Raw genomic sequence first — 16,313 nt, 5'->3', positions numbered from 1 at the left:
TAAAATATTTGAATTCCAGGCATAAACTTCTAACAATGAAACAAAAGGAAAAAATAATTGGAAAGTCATACCTTATGCTTGATTGTATAGACTATAATAAAGATGACAACACTTCCTAATTTAGTAAAGATATTTTAATGTAAGACTAATTAATTTTTCTCAGGATATTTTAAATAACATCTTTAAATGGGATTTCCAAGCCAAGGAAACATGCCTTTGTTTTAAGTTTATTGACTATTTCTGATAGTGCATTTTTATCAGATTGGATTCTGGCAATCAGGAATTCTAAAATTGGTCTTTGATTTGTTAGCAGATATTCAAACAAACCTTCAAAAAAAGGTTAAGAATACCGGAATAAAAATTAGGCCGTGAGCAGCCCCAAATACCATAACAAGAAACATAATCTTAAAAAATGTCCTGAAGATGTATGCTTTAGCTGCAGATAAAACACACACCCCTATTACTGTTGAAAGTGCACTTTGTAACACTGGATAGCCTAGCAGATACAATGCCTCAATTGTTTTTTGGTTTACTGAGGGCTTAGAACTGGAAACAAATGCATAAGAAATGTGTGCAGAAAAATCGAAAGAAAACCCTATACAAATGACAAGATTAATCATGGATATGGAATCAAGATTGACATTCCAGAATCCCATGAAACCTGTTACTCCCACAATCACAGAAGCAATAGCAAAAGTTACCCACAAGGAACACAGTGGGTGAGGAATTAACAATAAAGAAACAATGAACATAGCGGTTGATGCAACAATGACATTTCTAACAGTATTTTCTAATATTGCAGTATACTGATCAAAATATATGAATGCCTGGTTATACACCATCAGGGGAATTTCGCACTTTTCAGCTTTGCTTCGTAACTGGGATAACATCGTCTTCTTATTGATTGAAGAAGAAACACCCACGGTCTGAATAAAGCCCCGGGAAGAAATGATTTCATGTGATGATGAAATGTTAATATCATACATAAAAAGTGGAAAATGTGTTAAAAAATTGGGCAAATTATTCATAAAAGTATCCTTATCACTTAAATCTTGCTGGCTCTTTTCCATATATTGCACATACTCTCGTAACCAAAACTCTGTAAGACTTTTATCTACATAGTCACTGTTTTCCAAATTTGACAGACATATTTCCAGTTTTGGCCTAACACCTTCATCCCAGTAGTTATAGGTTTCTGTAACAATAACCATAACTCTGGGACCATAATCTGAAAAATATTCTTCTTCTACATTAAAATATGGTGTGATGTAGGAATCGTCACTTGCCAAATTTCGAAGGTCTAAACCTTCCTGCACTTGGAAACACCCATAGATGCTACTTATGATGTACAAAATGTATACAAGCACTACAAAAAATTTGGACTCGGTTCTTGTGAGAAAAGGGCCAAAATAGTCTCGAAAGAACACATTCATTGGATGGACATCGGTTTCTTCTTCGTCCGGGAGAGAATCACATGGGAGACAGCAGGATCTTTTTAATGAGGAACATTTTTGGTCAGGATTTTCTGGCTTTTTCAACCAGCGTAGACAGACTCTTTCTCTTTTACCATCCAGGGCCATAAATGCCCCAAAACAGGTGATGTTATAGAAATAACAAAAGAGCAGGGTTGTTCCTGTATAGATGCAAAAGTACTGTACGGACCTGAAAGAGGTCATAATCCCTGTATAGAAGGCCAGGACGTTGGTGATGGTGGTAATTGTAATCGACACTGCCACTTTGGAATAGACACTGGACAGACGCTGTTTTATGTTATCCATGAGGCTGGTCTTCTGCCAGGCAGAAATCATTATGAACATATCATCAACCCTGACACCTGTTAAAAAAAAAAAAAAGAAGAAGAATCCATCTTCATACATATTAATATCCATTAAAAATTAAATGCATAAACTCAAACCATCTTCTTTGTCCATCTCTTAAGGTCTGATTTATCTCGCCCAATCTGTGCTTTGATACTATGTTCTCTGTTGCCTCCTTTGCTTGCCTCTGAAGGCACACCAGAATTCGCCCCTTCCTCTGTAACAACTCTGGGCTTTGTATGCCCTCCTGTTATTTGTACATAGCATAGGATAGACCCGATACTCTGCTCCTAGTCTTCGTGCAGGGTGTTTTAACGATGAGTCAGGAAACCTGTTGTGGATGTTAGCTGAAGCAGGATTAGCAATGTTATCTTTGATTCCACTGGATTATCTGAGAGACCATTTTCCCTCATAAACCATTTTACACAAATGTACAGACACACTGAGCCAACATTCTGTTGCTTAAAATATAAGCTGGACTTATCTGTTCTACAGTTAGCATCTAAGTATCAATGTGGTAGGATTTGAGAGGCACCGCATAGTACACACACACACACACACACACACACACACACACACACCGTTTTCCTCCTAGCCTGTTTTTGATACCCAGAATGTTATCACTTAAACTTACTTTCCCAGGTTAAGGCATTATTATTAAAATGCAAGTACTCTTGAGATCAGACATGTGCACCAAAGTAAATCTCAAGAATCCCTTGCATAGGGGTGCCTGGGTGGCTCAGTGGGTTAAAGCCTCTGCCTTCGGCTCAGGTCATGACCCCAGGGTCCTGGGATCGAGACCCTAATTGGGCTGTCTGCCCAGCAGGGAGCCCGCTTCCCTTCCTCTCTCTCTCTGCCTACTTGTGATCTCTCTCTGTCAAATAAATAAAGAAAATCTTTAAAAAAAAAGAATCCCTTGCATATTAATATCTACTAGGTAATCCTTTTCTATAAGGATGTTTCATGATGGGTTTGGAATAGAGAGGACAGAACATTTGAGGACTTTGAAATCACCACTGAAAACTTGGAAAGGAGGACTAGAAAGAAGAATGGGGATAGTGAGGACAGCAAGAGCATTTGCAGATAAGTTTCACCTGCCTCAAGATTTCTGCTAGAGTTGACACTACTTTCACCCATGTATATTGATACAAACTTAATGAAATAAACAAGGAAATACACAAGGTAGAATAAAATGCTGTTCTCCACTTCAATTTGGGGGTATCTTCTCTACAGGAGGGTACTAGGAATTGCAACTTTGTCTCTAATCAGATGTTCTCTGGTTATGATCAAGCAGGCCGAAGGATCTAAATTAACATAAGGCTACACAGAATGTCACAAATGCATCCTGACATCCCATGGCTAGCGGCCTTGAGGATTTCAGTTGTACTCAGTGGGACAAAAGGGAAGAATCAGAAGTACTAAGGACCAAGAATGAATTCATTGATATTTACAAGGTATTTAAAAACTAGTTTTATTTTTTTAAATTTTTTTATTTTTTAAAGATTTTATTTATTTGACAGAGAGAGATCACAAGTAGGCAGAGAGAGAGGAGGAAGCAGGCTCTCTGCCGAGCAGAGAGCCTGATGCGGGACTCGATCCCAGAACTCTGAGATCATGACCCAAGTTGAAGGCAGAGGCTTAACCCACTGAGCCACCCAGGCGCCCTAAAAACTAGTTTTATTATTTATAGAACCTTATTCAGAAATTGTCCTCGCACATTTCTTGAGTTGTTTAAATCACACACACACAGAGCCATTCACACTCCTGTGAATACACAAACTATACAATCCTGGTTTACATGAAATCAATTAGATACACCTTAACCTTGTTATTAATGGCTGTGGGGGGGTGGTGGTGAGTGACTAAGTATGGCTGTGTACTAGGAAGAGATGCCCTGACATCCAGCATACAGTTCATCCACTGTCTCCCCTGGGAAACCAAATACTACCTCTTCCAAGCTCCTTATTTTCTCAAGGAGAAACACCTTTGTTTTCTCATGCTTATTATAAAATAAATTTTTTTAAAGATTTTATTCATTTATCCGAGAGACAGAGATCACAAGTAGGCAGAGAGGCAGGCAGAGAGAAAGGAGAAAGCAGGCTCTCCACGGAGCAGAGAGCCCGACACGGGGCTCGATCCCAGGACCCTGGGACCATGACCTGAGCCGAAGGCAGAGGCTTTAACCCACTGAGCCACACAGGCGCCCCTATAAAATAAATTCTGAAAGTATAGGAAAATATGGAGAAAAAATTTAAACAGCTGTAATTCCACCCTTCATTTTTACATATATCCATCCAGAATTTGCTCTATACAAATACACCAATACAACTATATCTTTCTGTTTTGAACACCCTGTTTCATAACAAGCATTTTTCTGGTAGTGGTTATATATCTTTTGTCTACCTTATATACCTTATAAATCTACCTCTTTCTAAGGATTGAATATGATTCACAATTTTAATATGCTACATTTGAGTTGCCCAATCCCATGCTGATAGGGAATTAAATGGTTTTCAAAACCTTCCTGTTCTAAATAATGCCAAAGTGAACATGCTTTTACTTTTTGAGCACTTGTCCAATTATTAGGACAAATTCCTAGGAAGTGGAATCAGTAAGTCAAAGACATTCCCTGTTTAATTTTTAAGTCTTTTGATTTGCAAAACTGGACTCAAAAAAGGGTGTACCAGGTTACAGTTTTCCGCTAGCAGGATGAGTGTTCATTTCCATACAACCTTCCTTCAGTCTTGCCGATATTCATTAATCTGATATGAAAACAAGGTGTCCATTTTTGTTTTAATTTGTATCCCTTGGTTAATTGAGAGGTCAATTTTTTTTCTTATTATTTCCAGTGATTCATATTTTAGATTTGGGTGTGACCCATCTGTTCATGTCCCTTGTCTGTGTTTTTCCATTTGGGGTGCTAGATTTTCTCCCTCTAAAGACACACAATTCAATTTTATTTTCTTTTTTCCTGTCACCTCATTTTGATCTATAGAACCACCCAGATATAATTATTTTGCTTAATCTAACCTAAACTCCCTCCCTTATCTACCCCACACCCTCACATATACAACATGTAACCTCCTGTTTTGTTTTACTCACCCAGAATAAGAAACGGTGAATTTGCAACTATGATCACAAATGGCACCCCCATGTACAACATCAGGCCAAAGCCACTCACCACTGCCAAGGCAGCAGAAATCACCCCAAAGGCTGCAGTCCACATTTTGTTACGTACGCAGTCACACCTGTAAATTTGGAAGGAAAAATCATGGGATTTGTGGTGGTAGGTTCTATACTGAAATTCCATCAGTTTGTAACATTTTTTACTTGGACACCTGTTCAGAAGGCTCTTGGGCAATAATTCCCGTACTAGTCTAGTGGAGACCTTTAATTCCCAGGCACTATCCCAGACCAAGTAGGAAAAAGGAGAGAGCGAACAGAAAAGCTATCTGAGCTTTTACAAAACTTTCTAGGTGATTCTTCTGCAGCTAAGCAAGCTACTACTCCACTGATTGGTAGTCGAGAACCACAGAGTTATACTAAAACACTCCTGATGGTTAATTCCACTCTGCTCTTCAAAGGGTATAAATGGACTACCACAGCAAAGGGAGGGCAAGACTTAGCAGAGTAAGTATCCATATCCAGTGTTCTTTTCACCCAACTCTTGACTCCAGCTCACCATAGATACAAGCCTAAATAGCTCATGTATTTCAGAGCCAGTTCAATATGTATTTTGGTTAGCAAAATGTAGAAAGACTCCTCCTAAGACGTTTTCAGGATTTTCATCTACTGCTGAAGCGGGCTCTAGAAAAGTTGCTACTAATTGCAAAAGAATTGGAAATGTAGTCCATTTAGAATAACACAGCCTGGGCCCATTTCCCAGAAGTGGGAATATATAGACAGCATTTTAAAGTATGGGTTCAGTACTTTACCTACCCAACAGCCACAACATTATACTTTTTTAAAAGATTATCTGTTTATTTTTCAGAGAGAGAGAGCGCACAAGCAGGGGGAGTGGCAGGCAGAGGGAGAAGCAGGCTCCCTGCTGAGCAGGGAACCTGATGCGGGACTTGATCCCAGGACCCTGGGATCATGACCTGAGCTGAAGGCAGATACTTAACTGACTGAGCCTGCCAGGTGCCCACCACATTACATTTAAAAATTTTAAAATTTATATTTCACATTGTTTGTTAAGTGCTTCAAAACAAATGACTGATACTCATCTCTAGACATTTTTAGTAGGAGAGACAAACTAAGTTTGGATTGAAACCTAAGAGTCAACTATGGAAACGGAAGCATTGATTCTAATACAGTAACAACATGACTAAAGACCTTTTACTGTTGTAACAGTAAAATAGCTAAACTTTCTTATTATGAAAAAAATGTTCTGCACCATGGTTGTAGCTCACTTTCTGTCAACCCACCAGTTCTAGGAGTTAAATTCAGGGCCCTAAATCAACCACACAGACAAAATTCCAGAGCAAAAATAAGTTGCTTTGTTAGACTAAAATTTGACTATAATGAATACTTTCTTAAAACAATACTGGCTTATCTATGAAAAACCTGCAGCAAATATCATTCTCAACGGAGAAAAACTGAGAACTTTTCTGCTAAGGTCAGGAACATGGCAGAGCTGTCCACTATCACCACTGCTATTGAACATAGTACTGGAAGTCCTAGCCTTAGCAATCAGACAAAAAGAAGAAATTAAAGGCATCCAAATCAGCAAAGAAGAAGTCAAACTATCACTCTTTGCAGATGATATAATACTTTATGTGGAAAACCCAAAAGACTCCACTCCAAATCTGCTAGAACTTGTACAGGAATTTAGTAAAGTGTCAGGATACAAAATTGATGCACAGAAATCAGTTGCATTTCTATACATCAGCAACAAAACAGAAGAAAGAGAAATTAAGGAGTCGATCCCATTTATAATTGCACCCCAAACAATAAGATACCTAGGAATAAACCTAATCAAAGAGGCAAAGAATCTATACTCAGAAAACTATAAAGTACTCATGAAAGAAATTGAGGAAGGAACAAAGAAATGGAAAAATGTTTCATGTTCATGGATTGGAAGAGCAAATATTGTGAAAATGTCTAAAGCAATCGACACGTTTAATGCAATCCCTATTGGGGAATGTTGAAAAAGAAAGCCAGAGTTAGTGGCATCACAATTTCAGACTTCAAGCTCTATTACAAAGCTGTTATCATCAAGACAGTATGGTACTGACACAAAAACAGACATATAGATCAATGGAACAGAATAGAGAGCCCAGAAATAGACCCTCAACTCTATGGTCAACTAATCTTCAACAAAGCAGGAAAGAATGTCCAATGGAAAAAAGACAGCCTCTTCAACAAATGGTGTTGGGAAAATTGGACAGCCACATGCAGAAAAATTAAATTGGACCATTTCCTTACACCACACATGAAAATAGACTCAAAATGGATGAAGGACCTCAATGTGAGAAAGGAATCCATCAAAATCCTTGAGGAGAACACAGGCAGCAACCTCTTCGACCTCAGCCGCAGCAACTTGTTCCTAGGAACATCGCCAAAGGCAACGGAAGCAACGGCAAAAATGAACTATTGGGACTTCATCAAGATCAAAAGCTTTTTCACAGCAAAGGAAACAGTTAACAAAACCAAAAGACAACTGACAGAATGCGAGGAGATATTTGCAAACGACATATCAGATAAAGGGCTAGTATCCAAAATCTATAAAGAGCTTAGCAAACTCAACACCCAAAGAACAAATAATCCATTCAAGAAATGGGCAGAGGACATGAACAGACATTTCTGCAAAGAAGATATCCAGATGGCCAATAGACTCATGAAAAAGTGCTCCACATCACTCGGCATCAGGGAAATACAAACCAAAACCACAATGAGATACCACCTCACACCAGTTAGAATGGCTAAAATTAGCAAGTCAGGAAATGACAGATGCTGGTGAGGATGCGGAGAAAGGGGAACCCTCCTACACTGTTGGTGGCAATGCAAGCTGGTGCAGCTACTCTGGAAAACAGCGTGGAGGTTCCTCAAAAACTTGAAAATAGAGCTACCTTACAATCCAGTAATTGCACTACTGGATATTTACCCTAAAGATACAAATGTAGTGATCCGAAGGGGCACAGGCACCCAAATGTTTATAGCAGCAATGTCCACAATAGCCAAACGATGGAAAGAACCTAGATGTCCATCCACAGATGAATGGATAAAGAAAATGTGTGTATGTATATACAATGGAATACTATGCAGTCATCAAAAGAAATGAAATCTTGGCATTTGCGACGACATGGATGGAACTAGAAGGTATTATTGCTGAGCGAAATAAGTCAATCAGAGAAAGACAATGATCATATGATCTCCCTGATATGAGGAAGCTGAGAGGTAATGTGGGGGACTTGGCGGGTAGGAAAGAAATAAATGAAACAAGATGGGATTGGGAGGGAGACAAACCATAAGAGACTCTTAATCTCACAAAACAAACTGAGGGTTGCCGGGGGGAAGGGGGTAGGGAGAAGGTGGTGGGTTTATGGACATTGGGGAGGGTATGTGCTATGGTGAGTGCTGTTAAGGGTGTAAACCTGTCGATTCACAGACCTGTACCCCTGGTGCTAATAATACATTATATGTTAATAAAAAAAAATTTAAAAATAATTTAAAAAAACAATACTGGCTTATGGCAGTTTAAAAGAAGAAGGTAACAAAGATGAACTCTGAAATCAGAAAGATTAAGGAGGATAAAAGTTACATATGACACATTTATTTCCATTCCCTCTTTCAAGTTTCCGGATTTTTTGGTATAAATTTTCCAGAGGGTGGGAGATATGATTTTAATTGCTGAGTTGACTTTCTCTCAATGACCTTTATTTTATTTTTATTATTTTTTTAAAGATTTTATTTATTTATTTGACAGATGGAGATCACAAGCAGGCAGAGAGGCAGGCAGATAGAAAGGAGGAAGCAGGTTCCCCGCTGAGCAGAGAGCCCGATGTGGGGCTTGATCCCAGGACCCTGAGATCATGACCCGAGCCGAAGGCAGAGGCTTTAACCCACTGAGCCACCCAGGGGCCCCTCAATGTCCTTTATTTTAATGTTCAATAGACCAGGGAGGAAAAAATTTGAACGTGAACACTGTAGGAGTTTGGTGGATACATGTGCAGATATTCCAGTGCCCTAGAAGGATTCGGTTTTAAGCAGTTTATCAGAATGACCTCGGAGAGTCTTAGAACTTCGGATCTCCTGGGACCTAGCTCTGCAGGTCCTGACGCGACAGGTTTGTGGGGAAGCTGCAGGGTCTCAACGTCTGAATCTTTCCTCATATGATTCCAGTGCTCAGGCCGATTTGGGCATCGCTGACAGCAAGATGGCCCATCCTCTGAAGTTTTAATTCACTTAGCAGAGAAGGGCTGAACTAGAAATTACTGTCCTTAGAAAACACTCTGTATGTTTGGTGAGAGATCCTTATCTCCCTTGAAAGGTAATCATGTCTCCCATGAGTAAACAATAATTTCCAGTGTATTTGAGAAGGGAAAGATTTTCCCCAGATTGTTTCAGAAACTGATTGAATATTTGGGGTGAGTTTTGACCTTTCCAAAATGTTAGACAAGTTTGAAATAGTCTGGAAGCTCAACATACCACTACTGTGCTGTAGAATGAGGTTCAGGTTAGAGCATAAAGTTGGAAAAGTCTTACTATTGTTCTTATGACTTCACTATAAGACAATGAATATTGAACCCTAAAATGTGTTCGAGCAAGGCTTCTGTGTGAGGCAAATGCAGGTATGCAAGGAGTAGCCTTCCTGTGTAAGGATCTGAGACGAGCAGGACGGCCAATGTTTTAGGGACTGTCTAGGAGGCCCGGCCCAGAACAGAGATAAGAGATTCTCTGTGATAACAGAGAGAGAGGAGTGGGAGGTGTCTAAGAAACTTAGAAACACTCTCACAGGAGAATGGGTTTTATTTTTGATACCAGAAAAGGCATGAATTGAACCATCATGGCAACATCTTTACTTTAAGTATTTTCCTGCTCCTTTTCCTCTTCTCCTTGGGCATGCTCCAACCAGGAGCCAACTTAGCAAGATGAGAAGTAGGAAGAAAAGTGCTACAAGAGGACTGGTGAGTCCCTTTTTTCCCCATTAAGGACTGTCCCAGGCAGCACACTCTGCCTAAGAGTGCTGGCGGCGTGGGGGTTGGGGGGAACCTTAGCTTCAAATCTAGTTATTTTTTGCTTTTTTTTTTTTTATTACATGATTTTGTTTTGTCTATTACATGGACATGGACATTTTAATTCAGACTGGAGGATTTTGTCTTACCTAAGAATGACCACAAAAGTCACAGGGCCTGCCTGAGTTTTCATGGGGCAGAGGAAGAACTGCTCTACCTACAAAACTTAAAGAGAACAAAGGGAGACAAAAATAAAGTTGCTGTATGTTTATACCTCATGAGTCCTATGTGTTCAGTATGTTGGTTACAAACACATAAAGTCTTCAAAGACACATAAATATAAATCATTTTCTAATTGCCTTTGGTACAGGATTTATTTTCTGTATTACTGTCCATAGTCATTTGTAAAGATAAGCAAGAATTGATATGAACTTGTATCTTCAGAACCAACTATCTAGTAGACAAGTTTTATCAAACCAGTTGTTGGTACCTTGTAGATTCCACACTAGTTTAACATTTTTTTTTAACTCTACTGACTTGAAAAAGACAGAATTTTGTCTTTTCCCCTCTCCACATTCTGCCTCTCTCACTTGCTCCCTCCCTCCCTCCTACACTTGCTGTTTAGTATTTTGGTTTGTTCATTTTCTAGGGCATTGTGGTCTTTCTTTCCAGAATAACAAAGTTGTGAGGTAGTTTATTGACTCTAAAGAGGTACCCATTGTAGTTAATTGACTCCCTTTGCCTACTGGGGCCTCATTTTCCTCTACCTTAAAATCTAGAGGTTGAATTATATCATTTGTTCCCAAACCAACCTACAAATGAGAATCAAGTAGACAAGTTTTTGAAATAAGATTTTCAAACTGAAGCCCCAGAGACTTGATTCAATAGAGCAAGGCCTCAGAATACGTGGGCTTAACAGTTGTCTCTGTGACTCCGCTGTGAGAATCACTGGAATGATATAACCTGTAGTGTACTTTCTACACCTAAATTCTTTTATTTGTCGATATTTTTCACATTTTAGCTTTGTGATCACAAGAGACTAAATTAACCCTAAGGCCTAGATAACAATTTTTAAGTGCTTAACAAGATAAAGCCCACATCAGAACAATGAAGATATCTAAGTCAATTAAATTAAAGATATTTTTATATAGTTAAAAGTACTAGTTCAAACTTAGAAATAAGGACTTGTTGTTTAGTTCTATCAGCATATCTGCCTCCAAATGGTCATAATTGGCAAATATGTAAGGTAAAAAAATACACCAAATCAAACAAAACTGTCCACAATTTCTTTTTCTTTTTAAGATTTTATTTATTTATTTGTTAGAGAGAGAGAGAGGGAGCACAAGCAGGGGGAGTGGCAGGCAGAGGGAGAGGGAGAAGCAGGCTTTTTTTTTTTCCTATAAATTCAACATCTTTATTACAAAATTTATTTATTACAAAATTTATTAATAAATAAATTTATTTATATAAATAAATTTATTTATTACAGATTTATTTAAATTATTTATTTAAATTATTTATTTAAATTTACAAATAAATTTATTTATATAAATAAATTTATTACTTATTACAAAATGCCAATTGCCTTTTTCTTTTAAGAAATGGAAAAGTCAACCCTCAAATTCATATGGAATTGCAAGAATCCCTGGATACCCAAAATAATCATGAAAAAGAAGAAAAGAATTGGAGGACTGAGATTTCCAGATTTCAAAACTCACAACAAAGCTATAGCAATTAAAACAGTGTGTTGCTGGCATACCACAGACATGTAGGCTAATGGAATAGAATTGAGAGTCCACAGAAATAAACCCATATATCTACAGCCAATTGATTTTTTAAAATTTATTTATTTGATGGACAGAGATCACAAGTAGGCAGAGAGGCAGACAGAGAGAGAGGGGGAAGCAGGCTCCCCGCCGAGCAGAGAGCCCGATGTGGGGCTCGACCCCAGGACCCTGGGATCATGACCTGAGCCAAAGGCAGAGGCCTTAATCCACTGAGCCACCCAGGTGCCCCTCTACAGCCAATTGATTTTTGACAAGGATGCCAAATCCAGTCAACTGGGAAAGAACAGTCTCTTCATCACATGGTACTTGGAGAACTAGGTTTCCATATGTGCAAGAATGAAGTTAGACCTCTATTCACCCCATTCACCCCATCAACAACTTAAATATAAGAGCTAAAACCATAGAAGGTTTTCAATTCTTAGAAAGAAACAGGGCAAAGGTACATGACCTTGGACTTGTCAACAGATTCCTAGATGTAACACCAAAAGCATAAGTAGCAAAAGAAAAATGGTAAAAGATAAATTGGGTTTCTTTAAAATTAAAAGCTTTTGTGCATTAAAGACATTATCAAGAAAGTGAAGAGACCGTAGGACAGAGTGGGAGGAAATATTCATAAATCATATATCTTTTTTTGAGAAAGAAAGAGAGAGCAATCGAGCAAGAACATGAGCAGGGGAGAGGGGCAGAGAGAGAGAGAGAGAGAGAAAATCTTAAGTGGGCTCCATGCCCAGCACCGAGCCCGACTCAGGGCTTGATCTCACAACCCTGAGATCATGACCTGAGCTGAAACCAAGAGCTCGACGTTCAACCAACTGAGCCACCCAGATGTCCCTACAAATCTGATAAGGGTTTACTATCCAAAATACACAAAGTACTCATTAACAACAGAACTCAACAACAAAAAGACAAACAACCCAATGGAAAAAAATGGGCAAAGGACTTGCATAGATATCTCTCCAAAGAAGACAGGCAAATGGCCAATAAGCACATGAAGATACTTAACATCATTCATAATTAGGGAAATGTAAATTAAACCACACTTTGCCACTACTAAGATGGCTGTCATCAATGTTGGTGAGGATGTGTGGAAATTAGAACCCTTAAACACTGCTGGTAGGATGTAAAATGGGGTAGCCTCTGTGGCAAGTGGTTTGGCACTTCTTGAAAGAGCTAAACACAGAACTACATAACTTGCCAATTCAACTGCTAGGTATATACTGAAAACAATTGAAAACAGGAGCTCAGACAAATATTTGTATACCCGTGTTCACTGCAGCATTATTCACAATAGCCAAAAGGTGGAAACATTTCAAGTGCCCAACAACAGATAAGTGAATAAACAGCACTGTTTATATATGATGAAACATTAGTCAGGAAAAGGAATGAAGTTTTGATACATGCTGCATCATAGTTGAACCTTGAAAACATTATAGTAAGTGAAATAAACCAGTCACAAAAGAACAAATATTGTATGATTTCACTTAGATGAAATCTCTAGAATAGGCAAATTCATAGAAATAGGAAGTAGATAAAGATTAACTGGGGGGCAGGGGAAGGTTGTATGTGGGTGGCTCAGTCGGTTAAGCATCTGCCTTTGGCTCAGGTCACGATCCCAGAGTCCTGGGATTGCCCTGCGTGGGGCTCCTTGTTTGAGGGGGAAGCCTGCTTCTCCCTCTCTTACTCCCCCTGCTTGTGATTCCTCTCTTACTGTCTCTGTCAAATAAATAAAATCTTAAAAAAAAAAAAAAAAGAAGTTAACAGGGATTGGGATGTGGGGAGGCCATGGTGGGTTACCAGCTGAGACTTATACAAATTCTGTTTGGGGTGATAAAAAATGTTCAGAAACAGATAGTTGTGATGGTTGTACAACAGTGTGAATCTAATTAATACCACTGAATTGCACATTGAAAAATGATTGAAATGACATATTTTATATCTTTTATATGTATTTCACCACACACAACTATTTTTTAAAAGAGTTAAGCAACTAATAAAACTGTTTTACCTGTAGCATGATATGATTGCGAATAATATGATTAGAAGGTATGCCAAGTGAAACAAAGGGATCACTGTCATAGAAGTGGCTTGAAATTCTAGTTGTCTGGAAAGTGATGTAAAGTAGACCACCTGCCACAGAAAATATACCCAAGTAAATAACTTTTCATTCCAATATTTGTGTGTAAGCGACAAAAACTACTGAAACACTACAGCTTATTCATTGAAACGACATGTTAAAATTTGTGGACTATGACTTTAGAATAAAGAAGACAACATAGATTTGCTTCTTCCCACAACTCTATGGCATGGTTTCCAAAGTCTCTTGCAAAAACCCAAAGTTTAAAACTCCTGAATATACAAAATCTGAGTTCTGTATAAGACCGTGAAGTCATTAATAGCCACAGAAAAGTGTCACTTTTTCTAAATTTCATTAGGTTGTTGACTTTTACTATTTTAAGTGCATTGATATTTCAGAAAGATCTGGTATTCAAAGGCTTTTTCCAGGAGCTGTCTCACTTTACCGGGCTTATTCACAAGTATTAAAGGGCTTGCTGGCCCAACATTACCGAATGGTTAGCATGTGCCTGGCACTGTGCTAGAACTTACGCAGAAAATGCTAAGCTAGTTCTTTTTTCATAAACACCATGAATTCTGCTTGAAGGGTTTTTTGTTGTCGTTGGTTTTTTTTTTTTTTTTTTTTTTTAATTTCAGTGAACTCCAAACAAGTTTTAGGGAGCTTCCCCAAACAGCAAAGACTTTAACTAAAAGTAGGAATTTCAAAGACATTTGACTAGGAAACCTGATGAGCAATGTCTGTATGGAACAGACCTACCTTGAGGATGTAGAATTTGTGTTTTCCATCAACATTACTAAGGATTTAAGATTTGTGGCATCCTTTGATGTGTGAGATTAAGGACATTGGATTAAGTACCAAATAGAGTAGAGCACTCCCAGCGTCAAGGCAAGGACTCCATCAAATAATTGGGCAGCGCTACCGTTACAATCCTTGGAAAAGTGCCCTTATTCCTCCCACCTTCTCCCGGCCTCCCTCTAAGGCCCAGCCACCAGGTACCTGGATCTTCTTCAAGGCCAGACTCTTTTCGATGTTGCTAAATTGGTTCAGGAAATGGATCAGCCACATCTTGCTAAGCTCGTTGACCTCGCCATCCTCAGTCTTCAGGAAGTACAGTAGCCGCATGGCCTTGGCCCTCACGAGTAACTGGTTCTTCCCCATCCTCTTGCCTAAAAATGTTCCTCCAAGGGTCCCGGCCAGGTAGATGGGCTGGCCTGTTGGGTTGAAGATTGGGAAGGTGACGTTTCCCAGGTCGAGGTTTTTGTTCCTCTGCCAGACAGCCAGGAGCGGGTTGGAGGGAACGCAGAAATCCTCGTTCTTAGCGCACACCTGATCGTAGCGCGTCTGGGTTCCGTTTTCCTTGGTCACATACAGATCCTGTATCACAGCGTCCAGTTGACTGATTTCTTCCAGGATTTCTTGTTCCAGCAGGGAGGTGGTGTTGGAGACCGCCAGAATGCAAGCGAAATGGACGTCAGTGCTCTTCCTGGAGATGGAGAAGTGGTAGGAGTCGTTGGCGGTGAAATGTCCCTGCACAAAGCGCCGCTCAGCCTTGGCCGGGCTCCCGATGGGGGTGTACTGCTCCTCCAGGTTTTCCTCTTCATCCTTGGGTAAGTAAATCAAGCCAGTGCCCAGAACGGCCGTCAGCGCAATGGGCGCCAGCAGGAAGACCCAGGGGTGCGAGCCCACCACCCACCCCAGCCTTCCGAAGGCGCGGGAGAGGGGCGCCTCCAGGCAGTCGGTGTGGCAGCGGGGTCTCTCCCATGGCTGGTTTCCCGACCGTGACCTTGAGCGTGACCCTGACGCCGGCAGGCCCGAACGCCCCCTCGCTGACCCCGACTGGGAGTGCGACGCCCCAAGGGACTGCGTGCGCTGCCCGGAAGCCCGGTTAAGCTTGGGTTCCCGTCCTTGACGTGACTGCCAGGGCCGCTCTGACTCGGGCTTGGAGGCGGGGAGCGGCTGTGCCCGCGGGCGCGCCTCCCCCTCCGACGGCCTCCCGGAGTCCGGCCAGGGCCGGGCCTCGGCTTTCCGACTCGCCTCCCGCTGCGGCTGCCGCGGCGGCCCCGGCTCCCGCTCCGGCTTCTGGGCTGCGGACTGGGGCCCGGCCCCTGGCGCAACCTTGGAGGGACTGAGGCCCATTTCCGGGAAGGAAAGGCAACGTTCTCACTCCGGGCGGCAGGTGGGACAGCGGCCACCGGCCGGCGCGCCCCCCTCCACCGCACCCGACGGTTTCCTGGAGAAGTTCGACGGGGAGTCTGTTTGACTCCGGCCGCTCGCGCCCGAGCCTGCGGCTTCGGTGGGGAGCACGTGTTTTGACCCACGGCCCGACTGGCCCCAAATCTGCGTGTGGCGTGCCCGTGCCCTCCGGAGTCGAGTTAATACAGAAGCACTTCTTAAAGGGAAGATGCGTGCCTGTTCTACGAGGCTTACATCTTTGGGGGGAATTTGGCGCGCGCGCGCG

At 40.8% G+C, this 16,313-nt stretch overlaps 1 protein-coding gene across 1 annotated transcript; it reads right to left on the bottom strand.

Annotated features, from left to right (window-relative positions):
* Positions 1–329: 329 nt before the first annotated feature.
* LOC308347171 (patched domain-containing protein 3-like) lies at positions 330–15,991 on the bottom strand (the record flags this gene model as incomplete). The annotated part of the gene is made up of 4 exons (XM_080810298.1): positions 330–1,834; positions 4,920–5,065; positions 13,787–13,908; positions 14,852–15,991. The coding sequence occupies 4 exons, from the start codon at positions 15,989–15,991 to the stop codon at positions 330–332; spliced, it is 2,913 nt and encodes a 970-aa protein (XP_080666424.1).
* Positions 15,992–16,313: the final 322 nt, after the last annotated feature.

This window comes from Martes martes (assembly GCF_963455335.1).
Source record: "Martes martes genome assembly, chromosome: 8".
Classification (NCBI taxonomy): domain Eukaryota; kingdom Metazoa; phylum Chordata; class Mammalia; order Carnivora; family Mustelidae; genus Martes; species Martes martes.
This window is presented reverse-complemented; position numbering and strand designations above follow the sequence as displayed.